Source organism: Vespa velutina, chromosome 15 (assembly GCF_912470025.1).
Source record: "Vespa velutina chromosome 15, iVesVel2.1, whole genome shotgun sequence".
Classification (NCBI taxonomy): domain Eukaryota; kingdom Metazoa; phylum Arthropoda; class Insecta; order Hymenoptera; family Vespidae; genus Vespa; species Vespa velutina.
This window is the reverse complement of record NC_062202.1, coordinates 3,168,788-3,183,787: the sequence shown is the minus strand read 5'-3', so window position 1 is coordinate 3,183,787 and position 15,000 is coordinate 3,168,788. Positions and strand designations below refer to the sequence as shown.

Genomic DNA, 15,000 nt, shown 5'->3' with positions numbered 1-15,000 from the left:
CGGGAGGAGGTGGTGGTAGAGGAGAAGAGTCGAAGAGTAGAAGGTGGAGGTGGAAATAGTGGACGTGGAGGGGGTAGGAGGGGAAGCGGGCGTGAAAGCCCGCTCGTCGAGTGGGAGCGCCGAGAGAGCAGAGGGGTAACAAGATGGCTGCCGGTCAGTCGGTATCGAACCGTCGTGCCGTCACGAGAGTTTTGCGGACCGCGCGCGGTCACGGCACTTCTCCGTGACCGACGAATAGAGAATTTAAGAGAGAAAGAGAGAGAGAGAGTGAGAAAGAGAGAGAGAGAGAGAGACAGAGAGAAATAAGAAAAGAAAAGAAAAAGTGGAGAGAGAGAGAGAGAAGAGAGAGAGAGTATAAGGAATATTCATTCGTACGAGATATATATAAAAAAGAACGACGTGTCTCCACCGATGGAATCGTTCTTCTCCCGGTGCGACGTACCCCTCGAGGTCGACGATACCAACGTCTACGCTAATACTTATCTTCATCCTAGACCAGTCGAGACGTAAATCCTCGACTTTGGTCTTCATTGACCGGCTCTACTCGTTAAGTAAGTTTCGTATCGATCGACGCTTATATCGTTGTTACTTGTTTTTTTTTTTTGTTTTCTTTTCTTTTCCTTTCTTTTATTTTAAACCGTTATTACTCCGATATCTGAGATTTATTTCTTACCTCTATCTTTTCTTTTTCTTACCCATCCCCCACTCATGTGTCTTCCAATTTTTTTTTCCTTCTTTTTTCTGTTTTCTTATTTTCTTTTTCTTTTCTTCTTCTTGGATTTTATCCAATGCAATTATTTAAGCGTTCAATTTAATTTCTTGCTCTTTTTCCCGGCCCCCTCCCCCTCGACTCTGAAGAGTACATCGATTTTCTTCTTTTCTTTTCTTTTCCTTTCTCGTTCTTCTTCTTCTTCTTCTTCTTTTTATCCCTTTTCTTCTTCCCTCATCCTTCTGTCTTATTCCATCTTTTTCTCTCTCTCTCTCTCTCTCTCGCTCTTCTCTCTCTTTCTTTCATTCTCTCTTTCTTTCTTTCTTTTTTTCTTTCTACTTTTGTCTTGCTTTTCTTCTTTCACCGATATATATCCTTATTGAAAGACCGCCGACGTTATCGATCGCCATAGGTCGATAGATATGTCGTACGAGGGGTAGTCCTCGATCCATGACGTCACTCACGAATACTTGCCGTACTTGTTGCGGAGAGAGAGACACAACGTCTATCCGGTAAAGAGAAGGAAGGAAGGAAGGAAAGAAAGAGAGAGAGAGAGAGAGAGAGAGAGCGCCGACCTTTCGCACTCTCTTTCGTCCCTAAAGTCCAAAGACAAGGACGAGACCTTATTATTCGATCTTTCTTCGATCATTCTTCACTCGTATATATATATATATATATATATATCCATACTGCGCTCGCTCTTCTATTGTGCATAAAATAATCTATAAAGAGATTTGCCTTTCATCTTTCTTTATAGTTTTCTTTATTTATATTTATTTATCCTTCTTCTTCTTTTTTTTTTTTTTTTCTTTTTTGTTTTAATTCACTTTTTTTCTCTCTGTTCTTTTTTTCCTCCTTTTTTTTTTAGCTACATTTCATGCAGCACTTTTTTTTTCTTTTTTTTTTTTTTTTTAATACAAAAAATATCGATTCAGTATTATTATCGTCTTATGATTCCTTTTATATCTTTACATTTCAATCGAAATCGTAAAAAAAAAAAACCGAGATTATATATATATATATATATATATATATATATATATATATATATATGAACGACCCTGCTCATTTCTCGTAGCCTCGACAGTTGATTTTACTTACTACGTCAAAGGCCCGTCGTGTTTGCCAGTACGTAACTTCGCTAAACGCGAGAGTAGAGATACGTGCGAAGTAATAAAGGTGGGGGTGGGTGTCCGGGGATGAGAGAGAGAAAGAGGGAAAAAAAGAGGGAGAGAGAGAAAATCAAACGACAAACGCAAGTTATATACCTCGCGGCTACCCATGTAGAAGTTTTGAGAAAGAAACGTCTAGTCCATATGAAATACTTATCTCCTCGACGTTTCCTTCATTTTTCTCCCTAGCTCTTTCAATCACTTTAGACATTGTTTTTGTAACTCATAGTTTTGTCTATTAGAAGCTCCTTTTTCTTTTTCTTCTTCTTCTTCTTTTTCTTTTTCTTTTTTTTTCTTCTTCATGCCGATTCTTACTCGTCCGTTTATAATTATCTTCCATTCTTTTCTCATTTAAATTTTCTTTTAATTATTTTTCCTTTTTTTCCTTTTTTCTTTTCTTTTCTTTTCTTTTCTTCTTCTTCTTCTTCTTCTTCTTTTTTTTCTTTCTTTCTTCATAATGATCCCCTTTTAAAAGACTACCCACTAATGTCAATGTCATGTAACTGTAAAAAGAATGATAAAAAAAAAAAAAAAAATTGATTACTTACTGCTCCAGAATTGGAAATTTTTAATGAAATTTCTTTGGCAAATTGAAAATGAATAGACGGCGTTAAAGAAAATTTCTTTACTACGAAACAAATGGTTTTAGGTAATGGCTTTTTTCTCTTTTTTTCTTTCTCTCTCTCCTTTTTTTTTTCTTTTTAAAGACTTCTCTTGTTCGATGATGTCTTTGCAATTCTATTAATATTTTCTGCTGATGAGAATTCTATTGTTATGATACGTTCTAATAATTGGTCTTATTCTCTTATGTTTTAGATCGTTAAAGAAAGAGGCCGAAGACAGATTAGTATCCAAAATATAATTCTATTTGAAACGTGAAAGAACATTTTTTAAATATGGATACTGGAACTAGTCAGAGTAAAAAACAAATCCGTGTGGGTTTTTATGACATAGAAGGTACTATTGGTAAGGGAAACTTTGCCGTAGTGAAATTAGCTAGGCATAGGATTACCAAAACCGAGGTAAATATATTAATTCTTATCATTTCATTATATTAAATATTTATTATACAATTTCTATTATCTCTTATTCCAGGTGGCCATCAAGATAATCGATAAGACACAACTAGATCCTACTAATTTGGAAAAAGTTTATAGAGAAGTTGAAATAATGAAGCAATTAGAACATCCTCATATTGTTAAATTATATCAAGTTATGGAAACTAAAAATATGATATATATGGTACGAAGAGATAAATTATTTTCTTTTTTCTTTTTTCTTTTTTCTTTTTTTAATTATATATCCTAATCTAGACCCATGATTTTATATATATATATATATTTATATATATAAATAATGTTTTCTACTTAGGTATGTGAATATGCAAGTAAAGGAGAGATATTCGATTACATAGCACAATATGGAAGAATGGGAGAACCAAGAGCTCGGGCAACATTTGCCCAAATCCTATCCGCTGTTGAATATTGCCATGCGACAGGCATAGCTCACAGAGATTTGAAGGCTGAAAATTTGCTCCTAGATGCTCAAATGAACGTTAAGATTGCAGATTTTGGTTTTAGCAATAGATTTGCACCAGGAGAACGATTAAGTACTTGGTGCGGAAGCCCACCTTATGCTGCTCCAGAAGTATTTAGAGGAAAACATTATGCCGGTCCAGAAATTGACGTTTGGGTATGTATTTTTTATTCTTTTATTCTTTATCTGAAACAAATAAAAAAAATTGTATGTCTGTTAAATGACATTAAAAAAAAAAAAAAAAAAAAAAAAAAAAAAAAAAAAAAAAAAAAAAAAAAAAAAAAAGAGAGAAAAATAAAAACAAAATAATAATAATAATAATAATAATATACTTGTATAATTTTACAGAGCTTAGGCGTTGTGTTATATGTATTAGTATGTGGTGCACTGCCCTTTGATGGATCTACTCTTCAATCATTAAGAGATCGCGTGTTGAGTGGTAGATTTCGTATTCCATATTTTATGAGTACAGGTACATTAATATTATACCACATATATACGTCAATTAGTTCATTATATATATATATGTATATATATATATATATTTTTATAGTCAATTTTAATCTGATTCATATATAACATTCTATTTTTTTTTTTTTTTTTTTTTTTTTATCTTCTTTTTTTCATAGATTGCGAAAGTCTTATACGTAAAATGTTAGTTTTGGAACCTGCAAAACGATACACGATTCCACAGATCAAAAGGCATCGTTGGATGGCAGGTTCGGCAGATACTGTTTGTTCTGCTATAATAACGAGATCATCACCATCTATTCAAGAACCTAATGAACAAATACTTCGACTTATGCATAGTTTAGGCATAGATATTACACGAACTAGACAGGTAAGAGATATCGAAGATAGAAAATTATCAAGATTAATTATTACTATTAATTTTTTAATATATTTTTTTTTTTTTGTTCCCCCAACAGTCCTTAGGAAATAGCAGTTACGATCATCACGCTGCTATTTATTTCTTGTTACTTGAAAGATTAAAGCAACATCGTGTTAGCAGTACGACGAATAATATTTGCTGGCCCACAGTTGCTAGATCGAAAGAAGATAAATTTAAATCAAGGTATATCTTTACTTATTTTTGCTTGATTTTTCCAAAAAGAAAAAGAAAACAAAAAAAAAGAAAACAGATTAGTTTGTTTTTAAAGCGAACGTTAGAGAGAAAGAGAGAGAGAGAAAGAGAGAGAGAGAGAGAGAGAGAGAGAGAGAGAGAGAGAGAGAGAGAGAGAGAGAGAGAGAGAGAGAGAGAGAAAGAGAAAGAGAAAGAGAAAGAGGTCTACTTCCAATCCTGCCAGTCAAGAAAAATGATACAAAAGTATATTCCCATGTTAATCCTCTAATTTTTATTTACAGCAATAGCTTAGTGGGACGTTGATCTTTATTGATGGGTGATGGCGGAAATTGGAGAGATTTTGTCACGACAGGTTGAATTGGAAGCTCATTGCTGTCACTTTGTTTTTGGTAACTTTCTTTCTTTCATTTTCTTGCTTTCCTGTTCTTTTGCTTATTATCATTTTACAAAAGGCCGATATTGATGGAGTAAATTATTGTTCTTTTTCTTATGTTATTATTATCATCTAAGATTAATATTTACTTCTTTGTTTTCCTTTTACGATTGTTTTTTTTTTCTTTTTTTCTTTTTTTCTTTTTTTTTCTATAAGTTTCATTATCAGTTATTTTGATTATTACGAATTTAACATGTGTTTGTAATTACGAAAATTGTGTGTGGATGTATATATATGCATATATATATATATGCTTTGATGACGTATAATATGATTACCTTTTTCTCTTATGCTATAGTGATAAGAAGGAGATTATTAAGTAAGTTTGTATCAATGAATACAAGAGTGAGAGAGAGGGGGGGAGGGAGAGAGAGAGAGAGAGAGAGAGAGAGAGAGAGAGAGAGAGAGAGAGAGAGAGAGAAGTAAAAAAAAAAAAATAAAAAGATGGAAAATGAGAGATCTTTTAATTTACCTTAAATATAATAAATCAATATTTATACTTTGTTATAGAACAAGGGACGATGTTAGCAGAGGAGGTAAACGGTTCAGTTCAACGAGCTCTTCGACCGATGAAGGTTGTTGCAGTGCTGAAGGAGATCTAGAAGAAGGACCAAGCGGTGATGAGTTAAGAGAAGCACAGATTAAATTAGAAGAGCACAGGCTTGGCCTAGATCATGACATAAGCCAACGAATCGACAGTCAAATTGTCAATCGAAGATTAAGCGATTACCAACAACATTTTGATAGTCCACTTATGGATCCTATTGATCCTCCTAGTCGAACGACGTTGTTCCTTGCTGGTGGTAGCGGCAGTTCATCGTCCGATCTTTTCGAATCTAGTTTTGATTCTGGTTGTCCACCGGATTATACAGGAGCAAATTGTTTTACCAGTAGTTTACCTTCTTGCACTCCACCGCCACCTAAAAGTCCATCTCCAATAACTGGTAGAATATCGCGAGCCTCACAAGGACGTAGAGCATCCGACGGTGGACCAAGATTACTTTTCTGTCAACAAGGAGGTGGTGATAGACCAACTACAAGGCAACGAAGTATTCAAGGTAAATTAATTTAAATTGTCTCATATTCTATATCATAAAGAGATTGTTTTTAAATTTATATAACATTAACTCAATTAATTATTTTATCAAATAATGTTGCAGATTCAGGTAAAGCAAAAGGTCATTTGGATCTTGTACATTTGAGACCACCGTCTACGCCACCTCAAAATCAACCGCAATTTAAAATCCGCGGAGATTCCGGTACCCAGTTACAACTATTGGTACAACAACGTATGTTACAACAGAAACGAAATTTATATCACAGACATCGTGCCGGTGGAAGTCCAACTCCTATTCCAGTATCAACCAATACTACTAGTAGACGTATCGATCATGTATCGCGACAAGATAGTTATAAAATGGCTCAGAGAACGCAAATATTACCACCTTTATCTCAGGGACACGTCGATCCTGATTTTGATAGAGATAGGAAGCGAGAAGAAGAAAGGTGGAAGAGCTTACCATCTCGCTTAGCGGCAGATTGTCAGTTAGCTGAACGGACGCTCTTATGGAGTCAACAGGTAATGCTATAAAAGAATAAAAATGTAAAAATTTAATTATATATATATATATATGTATATGTATATGTATATGTATATGTATATGTATGTATATATATATATATATATAGAGAGAGAGAGAGAGAGGCTATGCTTTTTTTTTAATGAAAACTGTGATACACAGCTATAAGAATTTTGGCTGTATGTTTTGTACTTATTCTATTTTTACATTTTTTACAAATTAAAGCTTTAGATCCTGCTTACTTGCTTCAATAGATTAATAGTAGTTAAAGTAGATTGTAAAGTTAAGATTCTGCCGGTTTGTTGTATTATTATTATTATTATTATTATTATTATTATTATTATTATTATCATTATTATTATTATTATTATCATTATGTGACCATTATATAATATTATTATATTAGCACCTCTAATGCAGTGATTGTTATTCTTTGATGAACTAATTTATGTTAAACGAAATAAACAGTTATGTTATTTAAGTTTTGGCCTACTTATTATACGATAAAATTGATTTCGATTCGTGCATGATGATCCCTTTTGTGTAAAATCAATGTGCAGTAAAAATTGTATTAATATTATATCTGCCCGTGTTTTATATATTTAGTGCTTTGTATATTTTTATAATTAATAATTTGGCTATACATATATATATATATATATTATCATTATTATTATTATTATTATTATTATTATTATTATTAATCATCATATGATCATATCATCTGGTGAATATATGAATTCGTAATGTAATGGAATACAATAAATATTCATTAATTATAATGTACGTGCACGTGCCTTTGCTTAAAATTAAATTTTAACGCCTATTTGAACGTATCAGGTCGGACTAGGTGGAGGGGCATCATACTTGCCACCCGGCAGTGTTGGGGGCTTCTTGTGGCCCACTACAAACAACACGCATTCAACCATTTTTGAAAATGCTGGGGATCAAATGGAATAAATATCTGTCCTGTTGTATTTAGTAATAACTTAGAGATTTTGAGTCTGTAAAGCTAGATTAAGAGACACAACCAATATAATAAACAATATTGCCTTCCTAGTCTTTCCACATGATGTTATATTAGTATTATTGTGTACATTTGATCTTAGATTTCAAGCATGAAACATTGACGTATACATATTTTCTTTATAGTAACGCTTTTACGTTAAACAATATTGTATTCTCTAGCTTACACACCCAGAATCTCTAACCACGTGGATAGTACATGTTACTGAATGTCAAAAATTTATATGGTTTTTATAAGATCTCTTATGTAGAATATGTCATTATCTGACAACAATTACAACAATTATCCTTGTACACAAATCATATCTAACAGTACAGGGTTAATCTTTTTATGCAAAATGCAATAATTATAAATAAGATATTAAAATTGATTTAAAGAAATCTTTGTCATACAGTAGCATGTGCGCCTGCCTTATTACATGACTGATCCGATCGGTCGAATATCCAATTATATCATAGACTGATAATTAACAACAATAAAACACCAATCAAATTCATTTTGAAAAGATAAGCGGCATATGTCTTTCTTCGTGAATGTTACTACTATGATGTTTTGATTGATTGGCTATAGCAGGCAGAATATTCAATTGCTTATTCTTTTAGGAACATATTATTTAGATCACACATATATGATAACTCTTATCAAATTTCTATCATATAAATGTTACCAATGATATTCTCTACTGCCACTGAATGAGAAGAACGCAAGTGTTCACAAATCAATGACAAGGTATTATAAACGTGTTTTAGTGTAAGCTGTACGGATGTGTAGTATTTACTTTTTCAATGAGGGAAAAAGTATCAATATGATCGAATAAATTAAAACACATCGATATAAAAAGGAAGACATATGCTACTTTTACAATTTTTTTTTTTTTTCTTTTTCTTTCTTTTCTTTTTGTTTGGACTAATAAAAGAGAGTGGAAATCACCAATAGAAATATAATTGTTATTAATACATTTCATTGTTGTTGCTTTAATTAGAAAGAAATACTTTAATGATATTGAATGTACAAAAATTAGAATATGTTTTTAATCCTTCCACTCTTTTTAATGGTGCATAACGTTATATTAGGAAATAATCATAATAACAAAAGAAAACAATAATATTAGTGGTAAAATGTAGTTGGCATGTAAGAATATGAAAGAAGTGCTGCATTCTGTAAAAATGTTTAACAGAAGTCATTAAATATATATGCTTTACAAATTCATGCATGAACTGTTATAAGAGACCAGACTTGGAGATGCTTTGTCTAAGTGTAGTATAAAAAAAAAAAAAAGAAAAGAAAAGAAATTAAAAAAAAAGAAAAAGAGAAAAAAAATACAATGATACATATGACATAGGAAAATGGATAGAGCACCGAACAATAAGAAAAGAAAAATTTTATGGCAATCATTAAATTCAATATCTTAATTGTCAACTGTTTTCATCAAACCAAAAAAGAACAAAAAAAGAAAAAAAAAAAAAAAAAAGACATACACACTTTTTATATGTTTCCATTTTTTAACAATAGGTCAATTTTACTCAAGGATTCTTGTCCAAAGCTCAGAGCATCAAAAATTTCATGTTTACAATAATAATAATAATAATGATGATGATGATTTTAATGATGTGAGATACCCAAGAGACTAAATTTTTTTAAATAAAGCTTTTGTATTTTTACATAGATTTTTTAGCTTTGCACGGTCGTATCTGTTAGGGAAAGATACATATAAACGAAATGGTATCGAACGAAAAAATGTTTTTACATTTTGATATGAATACAGCACTTTTTATGCAAATACATAACCTTAGAATTTAGTAGTTTAGTCAGTAGAGTGCAATACCGGCCGCGCACAACTGACAACGACTTTACTATTCGAATTTTCTGTCATTTTTTACCCAAAAAGAAAACAATCAAACTTTTGCTCAAAATCTTTTGATATGTGTAATCAATAGCCATTAAGTTAGCCTAATTCTCAAAAAAAAAAAAAAAGAAAGAAAAAAAAGATCTGTCATTCTAAAAAGGCGCGAACTTATAATATGTCTAAGACTCAGGAATTGAAATTTGTTTCTTAAACCACTTATTGACAGCAGATATATCCATTTAAAAAGTTGTCTTTTTGGAGCGATAGATTTATAATTTCCATGAAAACTGGCATCATTTACAAGGATGTATATCATTCATTTAACAGCAATAAAATTCATTTCATCTATGCGCATCAATATACACGCTAGTATATGTCTTTATTTTTAGTATATACCTTGTAAAAAAAAAAAAAAAAAAAAGACTGTTTGTAAGATATTATTGATTATTGATTTTGCAATGCACGGTCTAACACGAATAATAACATCTGCGATATTTGGTAGAGCAATTATTTGCTATTGAATTAAGACTGCCACATGAGTTTACCATCATACAAAGATATTATAAAACAAGTTATAAAGGTGTATATGGAAACTCCATTTTTGTCCTCCTAGAGAAAATAGATATTTGCTCGTTTCTTTATTCGTTACAAATGATAGATCAGTAGTTACTGTTTATAAATCATTCTACATATGTAATACACGCGTGCATAGAATGTACCAAATAAAACATATGTGGATCAAAAAAAAAAAATAAAATGATCAATTCATTCCCTTATCTTCTTTAACATATATAGAAATACTTATTTATAATTTATTGTAACATCAAATATTACATCACATTTAATTTCAAATTCTTATGATATTTTGATATATCTCATTACTATCGAATGATACGAAAATATCTTTTAATCTATAATAGTACTGGATTTATATCTAACATCTTCGCAAAAGATATCGGTACCAGTTCTTTTAGCACGGTCTGCTGCTTCTTGCGGAGTAAGTTTTTCATATTCGTTAGGATTCATAGGATCTCCATTTGGATCCAATTCTTGTTTATTAAAATCCTCTTCAATCTTTTTAGCATATATCTCATTAAAGAGATCTTTAGCGGTATATTCTCCTTGACTAATATTCTCTACCTTATACGATACATATGGTTTCAAAGTAAAACCTTCTAAAGATGGAACGATAAGTTCAGGTACCATTTCCGGAACATTAATCCATCTATTTCCTATCTTAAAACCTGTATCTCTTACTCCTCTTTCTAAATAAAGAATATAACAAATCAAATTTTAATTTACATATAATTTCAAATATTATTTTAAAAGAGGTTAAACAATATAGAGGTTAAACACAACACTTTTCGAAATAATTTTCAACTTACTATCTATTGGATAATCCGGATAGGGATCTGTAGACTGCTTCTTTTTGAAATCTCGACTACCTCGTTTATTAAGAAATAAAAATTTACGAAAATTACGCTTTCCATAATTAACACACGAAGTTGAGATACCTCGTTGTAAAATCAAACACGAAGAGGCCATAATTGTATAATCGAAGGAAGAACGATTCAATATAATTAATTTATACGAAGATTAAACGAAAACGTAAATTTATAATAATTTTTCACACAATATCATAACCACAAGGAAATTATCGATGATTTCAAAGATACAAACTAACCTAACTTTTTGTAAAATCAATTGAATCAAATAAGAAACAAGACCGCAACGAGTCGCTGCAATCGAATTATGTTGGTAACAATCTTTTAACTAAAATATTATTAACATTTAAAAATAACGATTAACAATCTTATGTTATATAATAATATAAACATGTAAATAATTAATTGGAAAAAATACTTTTCGAAAATTGTAAACGCTATTAATTTACACCATTGTATATCACTAGTACATTACATATTACGTATTACACATATAATAATTTAAATAAATTTTATAATATTAGAAAGAATTATATATATATAAATATATATATATATATATATTTAAATGTATTAATAATTATGAAGAAGATCAAACGATACTCACTCGTCGAAGTGTCGAAATAGACTGAACGTTATTGAGGTAGGTCAAAGCTCCGAACGTTTTCATTGTTGTTTACATTCCTTCACGCTAAGTTCTCACGACTTTCAATCATTATTATCGTTCTAATCGATATTACGCGTCACTTCGAAACTGTTCTCTTTAGACATCGTATTTTAACAATTAATTATTAACATTTAAACAAAATGAATATGATTATTTTAATATATAGTAACGTATGTACAACAAAAATTCATTGGCATCCATTATTGTTCCGTAATTAAATTTTTCTTGGCGCCAATATTTTCATGGTCGCTATGGAAACGTTTTCAGGAGCGTAACTATGAAAAAGACTCGAAGGGACTAATCTATATACCGTTGCCTATATACAGGGGCATATTGTATATATATGTATATATGTATATAAATTTATGAATATAATGTAAATATTTAGAAGAGTCTTTGCGCTTTATAAACGATAAGTGATAAATGTTAAAATGAAAATAATTGAAATCTTAGAACATTTATTTTTTTTTTTTCTTTTTTTTCCTCTTTTTTCCAAAATTTTTAACAAAGACACACTTCCCTTTTTTATTCCAAAGTATTCTCATATTACCGAATGACTTCGAAATTGATTATTAAACTTAATATTTAATTTTTGTTGCATTGATTAATTAAGTTAAATATCGAAGAGAATCAATTTATACATACATATATATGTGTATATATATATATATACACATACATATATACATACACATGCACGGGCACTCAAAAAATACGAGTGCTTATATGACATTATACAAGATATATATATATATATATATATATATATATATATATATATTTTTTTTTTTTTTAATAACTTTTTCTCTTCTTTAATATTCATCCGTCCAAGATTATTTTATCCCAATTATTTAAGAAAAATCATCATTCGCCAGATAATTGATTTGTCGTTTCGATCCATTGCAATATAAAAAGCGAAAAAAAACAAAAGGAGGAAGTGCAAAAGGTTATAATAATTTCTTTTCAAACTCGAATGGAAGAAATGTAAAATGAGAATAAAAAAGAAAAAAGAAAATAAAGTAAGAAAAGAAAAAAAAAAAAAAAAAAGAAGAGAAGAAAAAAAAAAGAAAGAAAGAAAAAAAAGAAAGTAAAAGTAAACAAAATAAAAATTTCTATTAAAATATTCAGCGTCATTATATTTAATATTCTTAATAATATAGAAGCGATCATATGTAATAAACCTTGATTAGAACGAACGTTAGGATAAAAATAAAACGATGAGTTATCTACCCATCATAATACATACTATATATTATGAATGGCAAGATACTATAGATAGAAAAAGATGCCACGAAATCTGACGATACGAGGTTGTTGTTATTGTTATTGTTGTTGTTGTTCTTATTTCCTTCAAGAAATAGTAATTACATTATGCCTAAAAATAGTAATTACATAATTGTTCCTTCGGTACAGAAAAATTCATTTTAATTTGATGGCTCTTAGAGATCAAAAGGGGGCGGGGTGATTGGGAGGGGGTCATAGGATGGAAGAAAGGGTTGGGGAAAAGGGAAGTCTAAGAAAAGGGATGGATGAGGGAGGGATGATGAACAAAGGGACGTCTAAATTATGTATGTATATATGTATGTATGTATGTATGTATGTATGTATGTAAAATCGTTATCTAAGCTCCTACATATCCAGATTTCGCAATATCCTTGTAAATATTCAGATAGAAAATATTGATTAACTTCTCACTGGTGTGTCGAGATCGACAAATTTCGATCGTTTACTTGAATTCCATACACTCACACATTCATACACGCTATTTACGATCTCTTTCTCTCTCTCTTTCTCCCTCTCTTTCTCTCTCTCCCTCTTTTTTTCTCGTTTTACGAAGCATTATGAAAAAAGCGCGATGCTGCGATTAATAGAACACAATATACATATATGTGTGTGTATGTGTTTGCGTATGTATGTATGTATGTACGTATGTATGTATATATATAATATACATACATTTTGATGTATCTGTATTAAAAAAAAGGAAAAATGAAAAAAAAAAGAAAAAAAAAAAAAAAAAAAAAAAAAGTGGATGAGAGACAAAAAAAAACCAAATTTTTATACAATGTCAATTGCTGCGAACGTATGTTCTTTTTTCTTTATATTGTTGTTATTGTTATTATTATTATTATTATTATTATTATTATTATTATTATTATTATTTTCATTTCGGACATTGTGCAGGTTCAACGAGATATTGTTTCTTTCTTAATTATAATTAAAAAGGATGAATTATACAACAATTACATTATCGATATTTTTGTAAATTTTAAAAATAAAAAGCTTATAAGAGAATACGTAGATTTATTAAAATTAATTAATTAAACGATATTTCAATACTTTAACAAGCACCCAACGATTTAATCCTTTCTTCGTTTCTTTCTTTTTCTTTTTTTTTTGTCTTTTAAATTTCAATAATTTTTCTCAGGTAATATATATATTATATAAAATCGATGATAATCAGTTAATCATTTTTCTGCGCAATGTCCAGAATTCTTTCTACAAACACACATGTGTTTACTTATTATATATATGTATAAGTATATATAATAAGTGAAATTTATATATATATATACATATACATATATGTACGTATGTATGTATGCATATATATATATATATATATAAATTAACATCCTTTCATATGATTCTCGATATCGACAATAATAATGGTAATAAAAAATAACTAACTGATATTATTTTTGCGATATATAACCATGGTGCTAGCAGCATCTGTGTTTTGTCTCTTGTCAATTAGTCATTATTATTACATTCGTAAATGTATGTGTATGTATATGTGTATGTGTGTGTGTGTGTGTGTGTGTGTGTGTATACAGTGTATATATATATGTATATGCGTATATATACATATACGTACATATAATATGCATATATACACATATATATATATATATGTTTTTTTTTTTAATTATATACAATTGCAGAAGGGGTGTGATCATTATTGTGTAGGCACTATGGCTTCTGGACGTACACTAAGTTGTACGTTAGGGTACATCCTGTAAGGAACTTCCAAGAGAAAGAAGTCACCTCCAGTGTACGCTTGAGTTCTTTAGGAACATTATAAATGATTAGCAAATAAATCGCTGAGCTCTTTTTTTCTTTTTTTCTTTTTTTTTCTTTTTTCTTTTTTTTAGGGTATCTCTCCTTTATCTTATCATCATCATCTTCTTCTTCTTCTTCTTCTGTTTTTTTTTTGTTTTATTATTTCTTTTTTTGCTTTATTTATTTTTTTTTTTTTTTTCATTTCCCAATACCGCTCTTTATTTGTATTTTTTTTTTCTTTTTTCTTTTTTTCATTTTTTCCTTTTCCCTTTTCTTTTCATTTTTTTTTATTTCCTTAAAATACATACTGCGATTAGAGAATTCAAGGGTACCGCTGGTTGTTAGCGATTCTCTTAGAAAATCCCTTTCAATATATCAGGATGATAATTAGAGTAAAAGATGTTTTGTTGTTTACTCTATTATATCCTGAAAGTTAAT

The 15,000-nt window shown here is 29.8% G+C and overlaps 2 protein-coding genes across 6 annotated transcripts in view; one reads left to right on the top strand and one right to left on the bottom strand.

The window, feature by feature from the left end:
- The window catches only part of LOC124954316 (serine/threonine-protein kinase SIK2-like), a 10,156-nt gene extending 17 nt beyond the window's left edge, over nucleotides 1–10,139 (top strand). Inside the window, exons 1-11 of one of the 4 annotated variants that reach the window (XM_047507064.1) lie at nucleotides 1–551; nucleotides 2,438–2,530; nucleotides 2,698–2,903; nucleotides 2,977–3,123; nucleotides 3,253–3,573; nucleotides 3,766–3,889; nucleotides 4,047–4,258; nucleotides 4,347–4,492; nucleotides 5,445–5,992; nucleotides 6,095–6,513; nucleotides 7,355–10,139. The exon at nucleotides 1–551 is cut by the window's left edge and continues 17 nt beyond it. In XM_047507064.1, coding sequence (XP_047363020.1) covers nucleotides 2,778–2,903; nucleotides 2,977–3,123; nucleotides 3,253–3,573; nucleotides 3,766–3,889; nucleotides 4,047–4,258; nucleotides 4,347–4,492; nucleotides 5,445–5,992; nucleotides 6,095–6,513; nucleotides 7,355–7,474 — 2,163 coding nt within the window. In that variant the 5' untranslated portion in view covers nucleotides 1–551; nucleotides 2,438–2,530; nucleotides 2,698–2,777 and the 3' untranslated portion in view covers nucleotides 7,475–10,139. Of the gene's footprint in view, nucleotides 552–2,437; nucleotides 2,531–2,697; nucleotides 2,904–2,976; nucleotides 3,124–3,252; nucleotides 3,574–3,765; nucleotides 3,890–4,046; nucleotides 4,259–4,346; nucleotides 4,493–5,444; nucleotides 5,993–6,094; nucleotides 7,242–7,354 lie in introns of those variants that run through there. The other 3 variants (XM_047507063.1, XM_047507066.1, XM_047507065.1) reach the window with 3 other exon arrangements.
- On the bottom strand, nucleotides 5,380–11,187 carry LOC124954321 (39S ribosomal protein L41, mitochondrial). 2 transcript variants are annotated; one of them, XM_047507093.1, is made up of 5 exons: nucleotides 10,773–11,187; nucleotides 9,204–10,652; nucleotides 6,455–6,519; nucleotides 5,665–5,939; nucleotides 5,380–5,532 (listed from the first exon to the last, which is right to left on the bottom strand). In XM_047507093.1, exons 1-2 carry the CDS (start codon nucleotides 10,930–10,932, stop codon nucleotides 10,294–10,296), a joined length of 519 nt encoding a protein of 172 aa, XP_047363049.1. In that variant the 5' UTR covers nucleotides 10,933–11,187; the 3' UTR covers nucleotides 5,380–5,532; nucleotides 5,665–5,939; nucleotides 6,455–6,519; nucleotides 9,204–10,293. The 2 variants fall into 2 exon arrangements, with proteins under 2 accessions (XP_047363049.1, XP_047363048.1); XM_047507092.1 differs by having other exon boundaries at nucleotides 9,330–10,652.
- Nucleotides 11,188–15,000: the final 3,813 nt, after the last annotated feature.

Bases quoted from the DNA above. Each gene is read 5' to 3' on its own strand.
- LOC124954321 (XM_047507093.1), bottom strand. From the start codon at position 10,932: ATGGCCTCTTCGTGTTTGATTTTACAACGAGGTATCTCAACTTCGTGT. The intron at 10,653-10,772 runs GTAAGTTGAAAA...TTCTTTATTTAG, and splicing joins TCCGGATTATCCAATAGATA to AAAGAGGAGTAAGAGATACA.